At 38.8% G+C, this 21199-nt stretch overlaps 1 protein-coding gene across 3 annotated transcripts in view; it reads right to left on the bottom strand.

Moving 5' to 3' along the window:
* The window catches only part of LOC124795501 (patj homolog), a 489093-nt gene that overhangs the window by 13046 nt on the left and 454848 nt on the right, over positions 1 to 21199 (bottom strand). For all 3 annotated transcript variants that reach the window (XM_047259561.1, XM_047259560.1, XM_047259562.1), the window contains one exon: positions 6676 to 6837. In XM_047259561.1, the coding sequence (XP_047115517.1) occupies positions 6676 to 6837 (162 nt within the window). The remainder of the gene's footprint in view (positions 1 to 6675; positions 6838 to 21199) is intronic.

The raw sequence follows: 21199 nt of genomic DNA, 5'->3' as shown, positions 1-21199 counted from the left end.
ATTGTGTACTGTAAGCTGATTGAGACTTGTGCCAATATTTCGCTTTCTCAGGCATTACTTTCTTTTGCGGTGAAGCAGCTCAGACAGGCCATTCCAGATATATTAAGAATGAATAAATATATCAAGGTGTAGTTTTTGTGAAACTACAGCAGACAATTAGGCGAGTTCCTGATGTTCACAAGCAATTTTCGTTGTTTATAGTCGCTGTTTATAGTCGCCAAATTACGACATTGACTTTTTACCCCCTAATGGAACTATATACTTTTTTCTGTAGCATTTGAAAGAAGCTACTAAGAGAACTTCAATTACATAACTCATAATTAGTAAACTGCAGGAGCGTCTATAGAAAGGTCTCAGAACTGCTCTCATCAATAAACGGTCACAATGCCCACATAGTACTAGGGACAGAAAGTTGGCTGAAACCACATGTAAACAGAAATGAAATTCTAAACTTAGATTGGGATGTTTACTGCAGAGACAGGCTGGACAGTGAAGGGGGAGGCATGTTTATAGCGATAAAAAGTGCAATTGTATCGAAGGAAATTGATGGAGATCCGAAATGTGAAATACTTTGGGTGAAAGTCACAGTTAAAGCAGGCTCAAACATGGTAATTGGATGTCTCTATAGGTCCCCTGGCTCACCAGCTGTTGTGGCAGAGCACCTGAAGGAAAATTTGGAAAATATTTCGAGGAGATTTCCTGACCATATTATAGTTCTGGGTGGAGATTTTAATTTGCCAGATATAGACTGGGAGACTCAAACGTTTACAACAGGTGGCAGGGACAAAGAATCCAGTGAAATTTTTTAAGTGCATTATCTGAAAACTACCTTGAGCAGTTAAACAGAGAACCGACTCAAGGCGATAACATATTAGACCCTCTGGTGACAAACGGACCCAAACCATTTGAAACAGTTAATGCAGAACAGGGAATCAGCGATCATAAAGCGATTACTGCACCGATGATTTCAACCATAAATAGAAATATTAAAACAGGTAGGAAGATTTTTCTGTTTAGCGAAAGTGACAAAAAGCAGATTTCAGAGTACTTGACCGCTCAACACAAAAGTTTTGCCTCAAGCACTGTAGTTCCTTCTCTAGATTGTCGCACAGATGACAAAATGGTAGATATCAAAATACATGACAGAGAGACAGAAAAACAATTAAAATCACTCAAAAGAGGAAAGGCCGCTGCACTTGATGGGATACCAGTTCGATTTTACACAGAGTACGCGAAGGAACTTGGCCCCCCCTTCCTGCAGCGGTGTAGTGTAGCATTCCAAAGAATTGGAAAAGGGCACAGGTCATCCCCATTTTCATGAAGGGACGTCAAACAGATGTGCAGAACTATATCTCTAATGTCGATCAGTTGTAGAATTTTGGAACACGTATTATGTTTGAGAATAATGACTTTTCTGGAGACTAGAAATCTACTCTGTAGGAATCAGCATGGGTTTCGAAACAGATGAGTGTGTGAAGCCCAGCTCGCACTATTCGTACACGAGACTCAAGAGGGCCAGAGACACAGGTTCCCAGGTAGATGCTGCGTTTCTTGAATTCCACAAGGCATTTGATACAGTTCCCCACAGTCGTTTAATGAACAAAGTAAGAGCATATGGACTATCAGACCAACTGTGTGATTGGATTGAAGAGTTCCTAGATGACAGAACGCAGCATGTCATCCTCAATGGAGAGAAGTCTTCCGAAGTAAGAGTGATTTCAGGAGTGCCGCAGGGGAGTGTTGTAGGACTGTTGCTATTCACAATATACACTACTGGCCATTAAAATTGCTACACCAAGAAGAAATGCAGATGATAAACGGGTATTCATTGGACAAATATATTATACTAGAACTGACATTGATTACATTTTCACGCATTTTGAGTGCATAGATCCTGAGAAATCAGTACCCACAACAACCACCTCTGGCCGTAATAATAGCCTTGATATGCCTGGGCATTGAGTCAAACAGAGCTTGGATGCGTGTACAGGTACAGTTGCCATGCAGCGTCAACACAATACCACAAGTTCATCAAGAGTAGTGACTGGTGTATTGTGACAAGCGAGTTGCTCAGCCACCATTGACCAGACGTTTTCAACTGATAAGAGATCTGGAGAATGTGCTGGCCAGGGAAGCAGTCGAACATTTTCTGTATCCAGAAAGGCCTGTACATGACCTGCAACATGTGGTCGCGTATTATCCTGCTGAAATGTAGGGTTTCGCAGGGATCGAATGAAGGGTAGAGCCACGGGTCGTAACACACCTGGAATGTAACGCCCACTGTTCAAATTGCCGTCAATGTGAACAAGAGGTGACCGAGACGTGTAACCAATGGCACCCCATACCGTCACGCCTGGTGATATGACAGTATGGCGATGACGAATACATGCTTCCAATGTGCATTCACCACGATGTTGCCAAGCACATATGTGACCATCATGATGCTGTAAAGAGAACCTGGATCCATCCGAAAAAATGATGTTTTGCCATTTGTGCACCCAGGTTTGTCATTGAGTACACCATCGCAGGTGCTCCTGTCTGTGATGCAGCGTCAAGGGAAACTGCAGCCACAGTCTCAGAGCTGATAGTCCATGCTGCTGCAAACGTCGTCAAACTGTTTGTGCAGATGGTTGTTGTCTTGCAAACGTCCCCATCTGTTGACTCAGGGATCGAGACGTGGCTGCACGATCCGTTACAGCCATGCAGATAAGATGCCTGTCATCTCCACTGCTAGTGATACGAGGCCGTTGGGATCCAGCACAACATTCCGTATTACCCCTCTGAACCCACCGATTCCATATTCTGCTAACAGTCATTGGATCTCGACCAACGCGAGCAGCAATGTCGTGATACAATAAACCGCAATCACGATAGGCTACAGTGTGACCTTTATCAAAGTCGGAAACCTGATGGTACGCATTTCTCCTCTTTACACGAGGCATCACAACCACCTTTCAACAGGCAACGCCGGTCAACTGCTGTTTGTGTATGAGAAATCGGTTGGAAACTTTCCTCATTTCAGCTAGTTGTAGTTGTTGCCACCGGTGCCAACCTTGTGTGAATGCTCTGAAAAGCTAATCATTTGCATATCACAGCATCTTCTTCCTGTCAGTTAAATTTCACATCTGTAGCATGTCATCTTCATGGTGTAGCAATTTTAATGGCCAGTAGTGTACATAAATGACCTTGTGGATAACATCGGAAGTTCACTGAGGCTTTTTGCGGATGATGCTGTAGTATATCGAGAGGTTGTAACAATGGAAAATTGTACTGAAATGCAGGAGGATCTGCAACGAATTGACACATGGTGCAGGGAATGGCAATTGAATCTCAATGTAGACAAGTGTAATGTGCTGCGAATACATAGAAAGAGATCCTTTATCATTTAGCTACAATATAGCAGGTCAGCAACTGGAAGCAGTTAATTCCATAAATTATCTGGGAGTAGACATTAGGAGTGATTTAAAATGGAATGACCATATAAAATTAATCACCAGTAAAGCAGATGCCAGACTGAGATTCATTGGAAGAATCCTAAGGAAATGCAATCTGAAAACAAAGGAAGTAGGTTACAGTACACTTGTTCGCCCACTGCTTGAATACTGCTCACTGGTGTGGGATCCGTACCAGATAGGGTTGATAGAAGAGAGAGAGAAGATCCAACAGAGAGCAACATGCTTTGTTACAGGATCATTTAGTAATTGCGAAAGCGTTACGGAGATGAGAGATAAACACCAGTGGAAGACTCTGCAAGAGAGACGCTCAGTAGCTCGGTACGGGCTTTTGTTGAAGTTTTGAGAACACTGAGGAGTCAAGCAGTACATTGCTCCCTCCTATGTATATCTCACGAAGAGACCATGAGGATAAAATCAGAGAGATTAGAGCCCACAAAGAGGCATAACGACAATCTTTCTTTCCATAAACAATACGGAACTGGAATAGAAGGGAGAACCGATAAAAGTACTGAAAGTACCCTCCGCCACACACCGTCAGGTGGCTTGCGGAGTATCGATGTAGATGTAAATAAAAAGGCTGATCATATAGTATCAGAACAACAATGCTGCAAGCCACTGTCTCCCCTATTATAAATTGTTTATGGTGAATGTTGCCAAACTACTACAGCAATGTTGTAGCTGTAAGCTGAAGAATATCCAGATCATGCCAAGCACTCATAATCTGTCTTTTAAAACATAATAAAAAAGTTCTATAAACTTGAAGTGTGAAAGACAAAATACATCAAGGAAAAAGAAGAGCAACTGCTGACAGAAATTCCATTGCAAAAACCCTCTTCACATTTCGCTGCATCTGCAGCTTCATGGCAATGTTTTCCAAACCAAATGTTATTTACAAAAAGTGTCAAGTTATGTGGCTGTCTATGCACAATTTTGTTTAAGGAAGAAGCATCATTTACAAACATGGACAAGTCAATCTTTGCAGCAAGTACTAATTGCCAGTTGAAACTGCACACTCACTCAAACAACGCTCTTGGTTCCTCAAGGTTTTGTGTGTGTTTTTCAAGACCCACATCATTGTCTCTGGTTTATTGATGGGAATCCAAATACACTCAAGTATCATGAGTTCTTGAGATATACTGCTACTGTATTTATTGAAGGACGTAAGGCAGTCAGTGTGGTACCAACATGATTGATGTACCTCCCATTCAGCACATGTATTGGCAGACCCTCTTAAGATGACATTTGGAGAGCACTAGTATGGTAATTCAAGAAACATAAAGTGTCTGCACATTCACCGAACTTAACACTTCTATACTGTTATCTTGTGCAAAAATTTTAATAAAGGGGTCTCTTAGGAAACATCGATTCCTGAAGGCCAGGCCTGAAATGCCTGATAACAACGGACCTGTGCTGCTATTGACTCCAGATGAAATTCAACATGCAGTTTTGTTTCTCCAGAATCACTTTATAGTATGTAGCAATGTTCAGGGTCAACATTTTGAGCACTTGGTGTGAATCATGTGAGTGCTTACATTGGATATCATAGGACAGACATTTAGGGAACCTCTTATACTTATGGAAGGGCAGGGATATTATTTGATCAAGTCCCATACATGTTAAGTCACTGAAGTTCTCTTAGAAATTTCTTTCAAATGCCACAGAAAAAATAGCATAGTCACATTAGAAAAATACAAAGTCACTGTCGTAATTTGACAACATCAGGAAATTCACCATATTGTCCACTACGACATGGCAAGAACTGGTTACTGAAACTTTGAGGTAAATTTTTGTGAGCCAATTGGCTTCTATCTTTAACTATCCATTAGTTCAGAATTTGCAGTATTTCTGTGATGTTCTTCCATGAGTTAATGAAAGCAGTTGCTTTTATTTCTGTTCATCCTTACATACATTAAATACCCCCTGTAAGTCCTAATTAGTATGGGTCACAAATATTTAAGTACTATATCAGGATGGGGCACATTAGTGTCATCTAAGCAGTCCCTTTTGTAGAGTGACTGTCTTTTCCCAGAATCCTACAACTGGGTTAGTGGCTATTCCATCAAATACCCTAGAAATGGTTACACTTGATGGCTCTCAATCTTCCACCATAATCGAGTCCACCAACATGAGGTGGCAAATATGATGTAGCCAAGGAGGTGGAAACGTGAGTTCTATTATGCCAAGACTGCTTGGTAGCTACAACAGGAAAATACAATTAATTAGCAGGAGTACAAAATAAGAAAGAATTTATTTCTTAACTTTGCTGTAGTCCATGATCAGTTGGTTGACAATTATAGAAGACTTGACTAAACAAAGTGTCTGTAGAATGACATAATTTACAAGCCACAAATCTTGCAGTGACGATTAATCTCTCGTAATCTTGAATGTCGAATCCGGTGAATTTGAAGACTAACTTGGAATGGAGCTACAAAGACTTGATGACAGCAATGACTGAGCTGCAGACGATGACTAACATTGGCGCTGGCTGACCACTGTGAGCGGCTACGATCTGTAGACTGACACAACTGCACTACTCTCCTGCTGCAGATGAAGTGGCCTCGCGGCGAGCGTAAGTATTGCGACTGGCAGTGTACTCTTTGGCTAACACAGCTGTTCTTCTGTTCCGTTTATCGAGAGAATCACATCCGGCGGATCGATCTCTCAGGTGGCGGTGCGGTCACATGACTGACGAGATCACAACATCTAGATATTTGTATACATTTTGATTCACTGCTGTTGCAGTCATGGTATATTATTTTTCTGCATTTTGTGAAGAGAACAATTTTGCATTTGTAAAAATTTGAAGCAAATTGCCAGTCTTCAAACTAATTTGATATGACTGGATGTTTATGCTGCTTTTTTCTGACACTACTTCATTACGGTTAATTGCACTGTCTCCAAGAAGAGTGTTTGCGTTGTCATTAATATAGAACCTGAACACCAAGGGTCTCAACACACTTCCCAGGGGTGCGACTGAAGTTACTTTTACATCTGTGGTGATAGTTCATAATATTTGGTGATCGGTAGAGAGAGAGAATGAGAATGTGCATGGATGAAGAAACTGATTACATATTTTTTGAATAATTTTGAATAATAAAGAACAGTTGTACTCTCAAAAGTAGCTGATGTGCATTTTTCCACAATTTAAGTTTTTTGAAACTCAGTGCCTTTAATCATATTCATTCTTACTAGAATACTTCTATTTCTGTACAGTACATACCCTGGCTGCAAATGCCGCTCTGTCCTGAGAAGTATCTATCAGACGGTAAGGTGTTGTTTCGCCTGGTCTTCGAGCACAAACCATACGCACGTTCATGGGAAGATCTTTCAATATGGTAACAACTTCAATATGATTCATCCCAAGCAGACGGTGACCATTAACCTTCAGAAATCAAAACATAGTAAATTTTGTAGTAATACTATATAGCTTAAATATCAATGTAAACTTTAAATTTATTATCTCTTTATTTATGGATCATTACAGAAGCAAAGCTGCTGAAAAGCTATTCCAGTATCGGAGTGTAAAAATAAAATAAAATAATAAAAAAAAACCTGTATCACATGTGTAAAATATACATAAAAACGGAGGTGGTGCCACAATGAGTAAGTAGTGATAACAATATAACTGAAAATATGATAGTGAATTTGACAAAGGTCATGCACCAGTAGAATTCCCACGTAAAATCAAATAAAAAGTGGACTTGGGAAGGTCTAAATGGAATTAAATATTAAGTTAACTCTATTTTAAAAGAAACTGAAATTACACAAGACAAAATTGACATAAACAGTTTTAAACATATAACACGTCAGCCTCAGTTGCAAATAGAAACCAGTCTTTACCTAGGTTTCAGCCAAAATAATTTGGCCTTCTGCAGAAGCTATTGGCACTAAACTATTGCATGCCAAAGTTTGGTCATGTCAAGCATAAAAATATAGCACCATAGTACCCAGTCATAAATCTACATTACTTAGCTGAAGAAAAACAGCAGGTCCCACTGCACGGACAAGGTCGGTAGGCCGCACAGTGGGGCTTGCTGATGTGTTATATGTTTAATTACCACAGTTGCTGACAGGGCTGCATGATGTTAAAAAAATCATAAACAGTTTTGGTATAAATACTTTATTTGAAACAACATTAACAGAACATTCATGAAAACACAAACAATGCTGAACCAATCGAGGAACACAGCTAATAATTAACTTAATGACACTAAAAATAAATTGCATTCAGAGATATACATTGAGCTAGCATGCCCTCCACCCTCTTTGTCATGGAATCATCTGCTGTGTGTCTGAAGTCCACTGTGTCATGTCTTGTATCCACTGTGCCTTGTCTTGTTTTTCAGTTACCAGCATCAGAGACGCAAAGATTCAGTTAAGGTCACTGATGGGGTCCCACTATCACTGACCGTAAGTGACTTGTCGATTTTGCTAATAACTGTATGCGGTTCATCATATGGTGGCTGCAGAGGCTTGTGCAGAGCATCACATCTCACAAAGATTTGTTTACATGTCCAAAGGTCAGTGAAAATAAAACGGGGCAGAGTGTGATGCTCTCTCGGCAGACTGACTAAAGTTGGAAAATGTTTAGACATAATTGTTGAACAAAGCCTGACACCTCACCAAGGTCATTAGGCATATTGCTGAACAATTCACTGTGTAACCTGATTAGTTGACTATAGACCAGTTCTGTTGCAGTACTTTTAATATTTTCCTTGATGGTACTGCAGAGACCCAGCAGGACAACAGGTAGTGTTTCTGTCCAACATAGCAATTCATAGTACCTTAGATACATTTGTAACTGGTGGTGTAAACATGCAACAAAGCCATTTGTTACTGGCTGACACACTGCAGTTAGAATATGCTTCATGCTTAACAAAACAAAGTAATTTGAATAGATGTGTCTCCTACCTACCTTGGTCAGTGGCAATACTGATAGGCACTCTAAAATGGGTGACCTGGCAGCAAAGAAAGGTGATGGCAACAGTTTCCATTGTGGAGAGTTGCAGTAAAAAGATGAGTGATCTTATGGTGACAGGCCACAATTGATGCACACAAGTTCCACAGTCTTTGTCAATTTCTAACTACACAAAAGCTCAATTAACCAGCCTAATCACATTCCATACTCTCAGGTCAGACAAATCATGTAGCGACGGGGGAAAGAGTGTCTGCCAGCACATTCAGTTATTCACTGACATGGATGATATGAGTCATGAACAGTGCTATATAATCTAAGTGTCACGGTTGATGCTGCGACATCTTTGCTGACTTTTGACATTAATCGTGGCTTCTGGTCACACGAGGTCTGTTCAAAAAATTCCAGAACTTTGGTCACTAAATGTTTTTATGCTTACCTTTTACTTATTGTCCATAGTCTTCTTTGAAATACTCTCCTCCACAATTGATACACTGCTCCCAATGCCGTTTCCACTTCCCAAAGCAGTATTGCAAAAAGTGCTGTCTGTGAATTGTTTTTTTACATTTTTTATTTTTTTTATCTTGTCTATCGTTGCAAATCCTCGTCCTTTCAATGGGGCTTTCAACTATGGAAATAAAAAATAAAAAAGTCCACAGGAGGGAGCTCCAGAGAGTATGGAGGATGAGGCAGCACAATGATTTCATTTTTTGTGTAATTGTCATGCGCCAACAGGGATGAATGTGAGGATGCGTTATTGTAATGCAAGAGTCATGAATTGTCTCACCATATTCTAGGCCACTCTCTCATTTTTTTTTGCAGGTGTCGCAACATATCCCAATAGTACCATTGATAAACAGTTTGTGTCTGGACCATGAATTCATGATGAACTAATACTTCAAAGTCGAAGAAAATTATCAGCATGGCTTTCACATTTGAACTTACCTGATGAGCTCTTTTTGGTCTTGGAGAACCTTTCCCAACTCACTGTGAAAACTGAATCTTGGTCTCAACATCTTAACTGTAGACCCATGTCTCATCACCAGTTATGATTCTCTTAAGGAACATTTTGTTCTCATTTGCACAATCCAAAAGCTCTTCACAGATTGCGAGGCGAAGGTCATTCTGGTCTTGACTCATGAGCTGTGGGACAAACTTGGTGGCAACATGATGAATTCCAAGATGGTGTGTCAGGATTTCATGACATGATCCAGCTGAAATGTTACGTTCTTCTGTAATGTCTCCGACAGTCAGTCTTCGATTGGCACACAGAATTTCATACACGTTCCTGACACGAGCGTCGTCGATAGACATCAGAGGACATCCTGAATGAGGATCATCTTTAACATTCATCCAGTCATTTTTAAACTGTGTGAACCATTTATAACACTGAGTATGGTTTAAGCACTCATCATCGTATGCTTACTGCATCCTTTAGTGTATCTCCATAGAGTTTTTCTTGAGTTTCACACAAAATTTAATGCAGATGCCTTGCCCCTCAAACAATTTGCAAACTGTGAGACACAATGTTCTACTCAATACAGCACTGAACAATAACAGACACACAACAATGAAACATCCGGCTGTTACACATTAAACACAGGCATACGCAGGGATGCCAACAGCATTTCGCTCCACACCCACTGCGCTGAATTACAATGTTCAAGAATTTTTTGGACAGACCTCATATGTTGTGAGGAAGGCAGTTTTTAAATGAAAAATGCCAAGGGTCACCACTGTTGGTTTCTCTGTTGCCGAAGTGCTGCAACTTCTGCAGTTGAATCGACCATCAAAGTGAGAGGTGCTTACAGTACAGGGTGCACTATAAGTGTGGCCTCTGCGATAGCAGCATTCCCATTGTTAAAACCAGTTTCTGTTTTGATGTTCACTAAAATTCTTCCATGTCTTAAGTGAAACTATTAAGAAGTTTGTAATGAACCTTGCATCCTTGGGACTATTGTATGTTAACCAAAATGTTCAGTTCTGTGTAAATTTTGGCCAGACTTTGGTTAATTTTCTAATTTACATTATATATTTCTCATCTGAAGATATCTCTGAACATATCTTCCATGTCTTAAGTAAGGTGGGACTGACGAATGACAACGAAAAAGTACAAAGAAGGGCAGCTCGTTTTGTTTTATCGCGAAATAGGGGAGATAGTGGCACACACTGATATGTGAATTGGAGTGGCAATCATTAAAACAAAGGCGTTTTTCATTGCAACGGGATCTTCTCATGAAATTTAAATCACCAGTTTTCTCCTCCGATTGCGTAAACATTCTGCTGGCACCCACCTACACAGGGAGAAATGATCTTCACGATAAAATAAGAGAAATCAGGGCTTGCGCAGAAAAATTTAAGTGCTCATTTTTCCTGCATGCCGTTCGAGAGTGGAACGGTATAGAGACAGCTTGAGGGTGGTTCATTGAACCCTCTGCCAGGCACTTTATTGTGAATAGCAGAGTAATCATGTAGATGTAGCTGTAGAAATTATTAAGAAGTTCGTAACGAACCTTGCCTCCTTGGGACTACTGTATACTAACCAAAATGTTCAGTTCTGTGTACATTTTGGCCAGACTTAGGTTAATTTTCTAATTTACATTATATATTTCTCATCTGAAGATATCTCTGAACATATACGATTGCTAAAAATCTGTATTTCTGTTAACATATTTTTATTATTCATACTGATCCATTTCACAGTATCTTAGTAATCACAATTGTCAACTTAAATGATCTACAAACAAATTTACAGTAAACATATTATTATTATGCTCCAGTTTTCATGCAAACAAAATTTGTCTTCATTAATATTTTTTCTAATTTTATTATTGGTAATAAATTTGATTTCATAAAATAACAGGGAGCAATTATTTTTTATATTTGCAACCATTTTTTATTAACCACTGGGCCTATAAATCTTCATGTATATAATTGTTTTCATACAACTACGTATTAATTAACTCTGAAAAACAATTTCAATTAAGACATTCATATTAATTCTAATTTTGACTACATACTGTTCTAGAGGGTAATGGAATCTGGGCCCATACTATATAATGTAATTTTGGTGCCAAATGCATCAGGGTAGTGTCAGACAGGGTTAGAGTTGGAGCAGATAAGAATGGGTTTAGTAGCTGTTGAGTTTGGTAGATGATGCTCTCTGTTTGCTCTCTGCTCTTTGTCTAATTAAAGGAAGTTGTACAATGTATATTTGAGAAGTGTTGTCGTATACATTTGTCAAGAACAGCTAAATAAAAGAAGAAAAAGTTAAAAAACAACATAATGTTCCAGAGATTTCTCCTTTATGCAAATGTGGACAAAATCTTTTAACAGGTTATATAGTAACAAAGCAGCCAGCCTGGACATTGAGACTGATTTTGCCAGGTTAATTCTATTTATAAGCAAATAAAATGCTTCTGCTCTTACTAAATAATATAAATGTTGTTTATACTATGAAACAGTACATACAATTAATAATTTTGCTTTGTTATATATGGGCATTAAGTGAGGGATGACATTATAAATTATTCAATGGAACAGCCAGAATTGTGTGGTAGTACATGATGCAGTACTGAAAACCTGAGAACTGTCAGTAACTCATAAACTGTGAGAGGCCATGGGAAGTTATTAATGGCTTCCACTCTGTCCTGAAGCAGTGTTTTGAACACGCACTTCACTGGGTTCATGGCTGAGCCAGTCCATATGTTCTGATTCAAACCTGGACATCACCAGATCATCATCAATATAGAAATAGCAGAAGTTGTGATCATGTGTGATTTCATCCATAACGTTCTGGAAGCTCTGTGCAGCATAGTATACTGCAAAAGGCATCCTCGTGAATCAAACAAGCCGAAGGAGTACAGGTAGCTGTCTTAGGTATATTGTCTGGAGCTGTGTATCTGGTACAAAGCACATACCAAGCCCATTGTTAAGAAGATGTTTTTGCCATGGATGCTGAGAGCATAATCTTCAACCTGAGGGACTGGGTATAGGTTAGGAATTATTCTTGCATTAAGTTGGCAGCAATCACCTTAGGGGCTGAATCAATTGGTCTTCTCTGGGACGATGTGGAGGAGTGAGGTCCACCTGCTGTTAGATTGATATTGTACAGTACCTAATTAACATTATAGGGACACCTATTCATGGACATTAATTTGGTGTGTGTCCACCCTTCACCTTGAGGACAGCTTGAATTCTGCTGGGGACACTTTCAATGGTGTATCTGAATGTCTTCCTCAAGAGCTGAAACCAGAAAAGGTAGTGATGTTGGATGCTACAGTCTGGTGTGAATTCGACAATTTAACTCATCTTGAAGGTCTTTCATTGGGTTCAGTTTTGGACTCTAGGCAGATCAGTCCATTTCACGAATGTTGTAGTCAACAAACCATTGTCTCACAGATGCTGCTTTATGACAAGACGCATTGTCACTCTGATACAAATAATCATCTTGGAACTGTTTATCTTCTGTACACAGTATTCGTATACTTCTGCAATTAACTTTTCTTAAGTGCAATAAGAGGACCACACCCTAACTATGAAAAACACACCCATACCAATAACATCACTGCCTTCAATGATGGCACTGCACATGATGGCAGGTAACATTCTCCAGGTATCCACCAAACCCAAACTCTTCCATCGGCTTGCCAAAGGGTATAGTGAGATTCATTACTCCAAGTCATGCTTCCAGTCACCCACTGTCCAGTGGCACTGCACCTTATACCACCTCAAGTGTCACTTACCAAGAACTACAGGAATATGTGGCTTATGAGGAGCTGCTTGAACACTGTATCCCATTCTTTTTAACTACCTTTCCAGAGTCATGGTGCTAGCTGGTCTGCTGGTAGCACTCTGGAACTCATGAGTGATTCCTTTTGCTGATTTTTACAATCACCCTTCACATTTTTTGTTTATCTATTATTGTTCCTGCACATTTTCACTTGACAATCACATAACTAAAAGCTGACATGGGCAGATTTAGAAGGGTTAAAGTGTCCCTCATGGATTTGTTACTCAGGTGATGTCAAATGACTAGTCCATATTCAAAGTCACCAAGCTCTTCTTAGCGAGCTGTTCTGCTGTTAGTGCTTCGTTACCGACAATAAAATGCTCCCACCTCCTTTAATACTAATGAGTCTGCCTCTTGTGACATCTAGTGGCCAATTCTGCATTACCTAGGAGTGTCCCGATACTTTTGATTGGATAGTGCAGACTCTGTCTATTAAATGAACACTGGAACCCCTTTTACACTTTCAGTGGTAACATTAACCTTTTCCAATTCAATAACGGATTTCTTCAATGTAATAATTTTTTGTTTCAATTTCATTCAGATGGCATATGTCATTGGTTAGCAGCCGGCCGCAGTGGTCACGCGATTCTAGGTGCTCAGTCCGAAACCGTGCGACTGCTACGGTCGCAGGTTCGAATCCTGCATCGGGCATGGACGTGTGTGATGTCTTTAGGTTAGTTAGGTTTAAGTAGTTCTAAGTTCTAGGGGACTGATGACCTAAGATGTTAAGTCCCATAGTGCTCAGAACCATTTTTGGTGAGCGTAAAAGAAAATTCCTGTTTCACTACCTCCTATTTCTTGAGTGCTTATTGATGAGGTTGGGCAGTAATCGGAAGCCCTGGCATTGTTAGAATATCGTGCATTATTAAGTGATATAGAAGGAATAGTACATGATGCCACTAAGTGACTTTTAGGAACTGTGGAAGGAGTGCTGGATACTGAGAATCATCAATGATCATGAATATGGCAGCATTGTCTACAAGACTAGTTAGTCAAGTTAACGGTTTAATCAAGAAGATGGTGGTGGGAAAGGTCCAGTATTTGCCTGTATAACGATGAATCACCAGACAACTTGTGGCAAAGGTAGAAATTCGGTGAGAGCATGACATGGCTACATGTCTTAATTGTGAAATCACTGACAGCAATTAGTGCTGCGACGAGGCAGCTGACACTATGGGCACACCAATACATTGGCACCTGTGTTCTGGGCAAATTTCCCAGCTCAGATGTGGGACAGTATTGTCAAGCTTCTGAGCCAAATCATCTTTGGTATCAGCGTACCTTTCCAGATGAATATGTATCCCAGTGCCCTCTTGGTAATTGTCAGTGTTGTGCCAGCCAACTGGAATGCCGTGTTTGAAATGCAGTGAACTGTACGGTAAGTAATTAGAATCAATAACGTGGGTTGAGATATGTGTATTCATTTAAGGTGGTGTGCAGAATGTGAGCTGTATGACTGAAATGTTTGCATCTCAATAATCAAAAGTCAGTGTCAAGTCACCTGACATCATCATATCACATACAGTATGTAATATGATGTGCCTGAAGCACAGGTATCACCAAAATGTTGTGTTTTAGAAGAAATAATTTATTTTTCTATAAAAAAGCAAGTTATTGTAGATTCTTACAACATGGTGTAAAAATAGACATTAAAATAGAAAGAAATAGACTGATTAGGTTGGAAGCCAGAAACATAGATTATGAAACTTTATTAAGTATAAGATGAAAAAGAAGTTTATACAGACATTCACTAAAGGTGTAGTCATTTAACAAATTTAATTGTGAAAGAGCAAAAGTTTCTGCAGATAAAAAGAAAAAATAAAGAGGAATGAAAGAAATGGCAAGTAAGTATGAAACTGTCTAGTGAAAGGAAGCAGCTCTTACAGGAAAAATAAATCTTTCACAGAAGTAATGAAGGGAACATAGTACAATACAGTGATTAAATGTAGCTACTCATAAACAGCTTCATGAACATATAGAAAGATACGATGAAAATTTGGTAAACAAAAAACAGATAAAAACCATGGGAATATGAAGAAATCAAAACAGAACTTATGCTGAATAGACATCCCATTTTATTAAATAGGATACCAAATGGCAAAAGAACCAATAACGGACATAAAATCGCGCAAGCATTCCAAGATTTCTTTAAATGCTTTTACAGTTCACAAGATGAACTGAAAACACACACTGTTGATACTGGTAATGAAAATATTGACATTCCAGATGTGATTCTGGACAGTGTTTCATTAAAAATGGTTAAAGCTAAGAGAGGGGGGGAAATTGATACAAAAGGAACTTGTAAGTTGGTTTGGAGTACACCTGCAGGGTAAAGCAAATTACCAAAATTGGAACAAGGAAAGTCACATTTCAGACATAAAAGACTACAGTTTTAGCAGATATTTACAGAAGTTATCATCAACCAAATAGAAAAATATTGCACTTTAAGGAGTAAGTTTCTTCTTTTCTTTGCATCAACTGTATGATTTTGCCTAAAGGAACAAACTGACATTAAAAGTAGGTTAAAACAATGGAGTTCAATGGAGATTTTGTAAGTCATGAATGAAAGTTTAAAATGAAGTAATGAGTATGAATTATCACTTTGAATGAAATTCACAGATTTTAAAAAAGCTCTTCATCTAATGTCAACACAATCTGTACTAACAGTCTTGAGAGGCAAAGCACTGATTCAACTGTGTCAGTGACTGAATGATACATATATCACTCAGCAGTTTCTATTTGTCTTCATGAGGATAGTGAAAAATTCAGAATTCACAAGGGACAAGCTAGGAAATACTGTATCAAGAATACCATTCTCAACAGCCCAAGAAATATTTTTCAGATACCTACACTGAGAAAATGAAGGAGGATTATATATTATTGTCATATATATAAGCAACTTCATTTTGCAGATTAGGTTATACAGTTTGTCTCCAGCACAGATAAATTTCAACAACAGATTGAAGAACTTAATAGAGCAAGCTTGAAAACAGGTTTGAAAACCAATGAACTACTGCATAATGACTACATTGCAAAGAAAACGAAAACAGTGCAAACTAACAATGTCCTCAAAGAAGTTTTTAATGAGGTTGTTTTTATTAACGGCAGTCAAAGACAATAATTACATGGTCAGCAAAAGGAATAAACAAAAGAGTAAATATGGTCTATAATGCTTTTTGGTTTACTAAACAGAGCTTTCATAACTGAGCTTTCATTGTGTCCGAATTGAACACAGCAAGCATTAACAGTTTTCCTGTTTTCTAACAAGCATCATACAATCATTAATTGGACTATCTTTTCTTTTTTTGTCTGTAGGTATGCAGTTTCTTGTTTCTACTTTTACATGTGAGAAGCCTACAGCAGTTTCACAAACCATATCCTACAATTCTGAAAAAAAAAAAAAAATATATATATATATATATATATATATATATATATATATATATATATATATATATATATATATATATATATAAAAAAAACAAAGATGAGGTGACTTACCGAACAAAAGCGCTGGCAGGTCGATAGACACACAAACAAACACAAACATACACACAAAATTCAAGCTTTCGCAACAAACTGTTGCCTCATCAGGAAAGAGGCAACAGTTTGTTGCGAAAGCTTGAATTTTGTGTGTATGTTTGTGTTTGTTTGTGTGGCTATCGACCTGCCAGCGCTTTTGTTCGGTAAGTCACCTCATCTTTGTTTTTATGTATAATTTTTCCCACGTGGAATATATATATATATATCAATATAATGGAAGGAAACATTCCACGTGGGAATATATATATATATATATATATATATATAAAAACAAAGATGAGGTGACTTACCGAACAAAAGCGCTGGCAGGTCGATAGACACACAAACAAACACAAACACACACACAAAATTCAAGCTTTCGCAACAAACTGTTGCCTCCTCTTTCCTGATGAGGCAACAGTTTGTTGCGAAAGCTTGAATTTTGTGTGTGTGTTTGTGTTTGTTTGTGTGTCTATCGACCTGCCAGCGCTTTTGTTCGGTAAGTCACCTCATCTTTGTTTTTATATATAATTTTTCCCACGTGGAATGTTTCCTTCCATTATTATATATATATATATATATATATATATATATATATATATATATATATATATATATATAAAAAAATCTCTGATTCAATAGTTCATCCCTCGTCATCAGTTGCAAATCTTAGGTTACCACTCACATGAGCTGTCACATATCACCACTGTTATTTTGATTTCTTCCACTAGTTTACTCCCACAGCACAGAAGACAATATTACAAGTCAATGTGATACTCCAAATTATCTAGACATAGGTGTAGGACAAAGTACCATTCTTCACGCAGTCTACATTCCACAAATAAATAATACAAGCTTATTGAAAAGCAAGGGAAAGTGCATGTAGTTTTTTTCCTGCCTTGGACACTAAGGTTCGGTGTTTAACAGAAACTCAAGATACCATGCTAATTGCATTGCATATGCTAAATGTGGAAAGCAGAAACTGAAGTGCCCAGCAGTGCATCACACAACAGGAAAACAGCTTATGCTCTACTACAGCCAGTTCATTCAGAAATTGCCAGTGGTGAGAATAAACATTTACACTGATACCAGTGTGTCTTAATTACTTTTCTACAAAAGAAATGAGTACACCTCCAGACAGAGTAAGTACTGCATGCTGTTTTGTCCTTTAAGAGACAGCTTCAGCAGAGTGGCAATCTGGTGTAGTTCACTGTACGCATCTAATGTAACAAAAGTAACATGAGAAGTATTTCTTGGGTATGCTGTTACACACACACACACACATTCTGGTGGATTATTGTGACAACAGTATGAATTTCATATGACATGAGAAGCCTTCACAAAACATTTTGAGATCATCTGTTGAGTTACTGTGGAAGTATAAAATCAGCAATATGTAGATATTATTTCAATCACAAGAGAATAGCTAACTCACACAGCAAATCTCACTCTTCTACATTCTGAACTGACAGATATATGTCAATGAACTTGATAGAAAAATGGAGTTTGCAAGACGAGGTCTTTCTAATATAATTTATCCACATTTTTTCTGTACAAATGTTGTGAATGTAACTTTTCACAATGAAACCATGAAACAGTAGCTAGATTAAAACTAGAACGAAATAAATATTTATGAAATCCTAATTCAAATGTGTATTCTTCATATAGTAATAGGTTTAAGATACAGAAGTTTGTTTTCATGAGCAATGGTCGCAGCATGGTACCAGTGAGTTTAATTTATCATCTGCATATGAAAAATTCAGACAAAATCATTATTGATTTACTTTGGGAGTAGGAATTACATAGATAACAAATATGCATGAGATTACCATTCAACAAGAACTCTGAAAGGAAGCTATTAGTAATTTTGTAAATACCTTTTCTAATTCCTAAGGGCCTGAAAATCAGCAGCTACTTTTGGAAAAATTCACATCTATTACTTTCAAAATTCACATCTAATTTTGGCAAAATTCTGTTTAGTTGTAAAAGATTAGGCACACAAATTTAAATGGTTGTCATGCTAGGTGCTTGAAAATGAAGCCTTAATGCTTTGAAACTGACTGTTAAAAAAGTGTTAGAGTGCTTTTTCACTGGGATGTTTGCTTTTGCAAAAACTTCACCAGCCTTCCACCCCCCCCCCCCCCCCCCAAAATGGGTTTTTGTTGCTTGACTCTATAAAAGCTTTCCAAAAAAAGAAAAAAAAATGTTTATATTGAGAAGCAGCAGTGCTGAGAAGCAGAATGTTAGACGTAGCAAGAGGATACTCCCCATCTGTTATGTCATTGGCCCTCAATAATTATAGATTCTTATTCTTCCCCCCCCCCCCTCCCCCCATGAGTTTATTGCAACTCCAACACATGTGATAGGTATTTACTTGCTTGTGTAGGTGGATAGACACTTTGACAACAGACAATTTTATGAAATTACTTCAAAATTACTACTGAATGTGAATATCTTGGCTTCAGCTTTGTTAGGTATAGATGTAGTACCTATTGATAAAGTATAGCATATGAAAATTTGTGCCATACCTGGGCTTGAACCCAGATTTCCCACTTACACGAACGTTCACTTTAACCATTAGGCTATCCGTGCATACCTCCCAGACCAACCCAGCATCACACTCTACAACCCTACAACATAGTCTCCTACAGTCCTCACTAAATGCTCGCAGAGCTACTCTGAATTCCCGCACCAGTGTGAATGAGACTATGAGGTTGAAGTAATTGCCTTTTGCCCATCTCAGAATGTAATATTTACTTGCATGTCTGGATGGACAGACATTGTTGATGACATACATTCTCATGAAATAATGTTGAAATAAAGTTGTGGAATGTAAATAACTTGGCTTCAGCCAGCACCAATTTTCATGTCACCAGTAGGTAGTACTATACTAACACAGATGAAGCCAAGTTAATGGCATTCAGCAAATTTATTTCTATGTGATAGGTATGTGAAAATCTACTATCAATTACCAGGCAAAATTCCATTTAAATTCATTTTTTCAGTTTATTCTTCTCACCGCATACTCCATTCATACCATTATTATGCTAATTAAAAGTTATAGTTAAATTACGATAATACTCAAGTTCAGTAAGTGGAAAAAATAACTTATGAGCTCACATGCAGAATCAAATGTAATGACCTACACCATCCAAAGGCTAAGCATTCCAATTTGACCATCCACCGCTTATTTTTGTTACCTTACCTTTTCTGTACAATATTATGTACAGTACAAATTAACTAACTTGCAAAGTAATAATTTCAAATAATTTGCTACAATTTCCAATATGGCACTTATACTTGTAAACAAGATGAATTATACCACAAAACATAATACCATCCACATCTTTTTCTAAATTTCTAACTGGTAATAACATCACAAAAAGGACAGTTGCTACTTATCATATAGCGGAGATGCTGAGTCGCAGATAGGCACATAAAAATACTGCCAGAAAGTAAGTTTTTGGCCAACAAGGCCTTTCACACAAAGATCACAGTCTCTGGCAGCTGAAGACAGACTATATGAGCAACAGCCCATGGTGGAGAGGCAACTGGGTGATGGGGATAAGGAAGAGGCTGGGGCAGGGAAAGCGAAGGGATAGCAGGGGAGGAGTGGGAGATGGTGAACTGCTGCTTGTGGGAGCAAGCAGGGATGAAGTGGAGGGAGGGTAGGTCAGCTATGTGCAGTCGGGAGATTAGATGGAGAGCTGGGGACAGGGGGGTTGTGGAAAATGAGAAAAGTAAAAAGGCTGGGTGTGCTGGTGGAACAGAGGGCCATATAGAGCCAGATGGGAACAGGAAAGGGGCTAGATGGGTAAGGACTATGACTACTGAAGGTTGAGGCCAGGAGGGTTGCAGAGAGAGTTTCCAGTTTTCCACCTGTGCAATTCAGAAAATCTGGTGTTAAGGGGAAGGATCCAGATGGCACAGACTGTGAAGCAGTCATTGAAATGAAGAACATTATGTTGGGCAGCGTGCTCAGCAACAATGCGTGGTCCAGCTGTTTCTTGGTCACTTAACTTGTAGATCACATGACTGGTTTAATAGGTAGCCCTGCCTTTGATGGGATAGGTGATGTTTGTGACCGGACATGAGCAGGTGGTGGTGGGAGGATGTATGGGACAGGCCTTGCATTTAGGTCTATTGCAGGGATATGAGCCAGCACCAGCAACCCTCTACTCCACTAACACACCCAGTCTTTTTACTTCTCGCCTTCTCCACTACCCCGCCTTCTCTCCCCATCCCTCTGTCTAACCTCCCGACTGCACATAGGTGCCCTATCCTCTCTCCACCTCATCCCTGCTCACTCCCACAAGCAGCACTTTACTGTCCTCCAAACCTACCCAGCTATCTCTCCCCCTCCACACCCCAGCCTCCTCCTTACCCTCCACCACTCTGTTGCCTCTCCCATTATGAGCTGCTGCTCGCAGTCTGGCTTCAGCTGCCAGAAATTGTGGTCATGTGTGTGTTAGTTGCATCTGTGTGAGTGTGTGTGTGTGTGTGTGTGTGTGTGTG

Source organism: Schistocerca piceifrons, chromosome 4, assembly GCF_021461385.2.
Source record: "Schistocerca piceifrons isolate TAMUIC-IGC-003096 chromosome 4, iqSchPice1.1, whole genome shotgun sequence".
Lineage (NCBI taxonomy): Eukaryota > Metazoa > Arthropoda > Insecta > Orthoptera > Acrididae > Schistocerca > Schistocerca piceifrons.
Note: the sequence above shows the minus strand (reverse complement) of the source record. Positions and strands in the feature narration are given on the sequence as shown.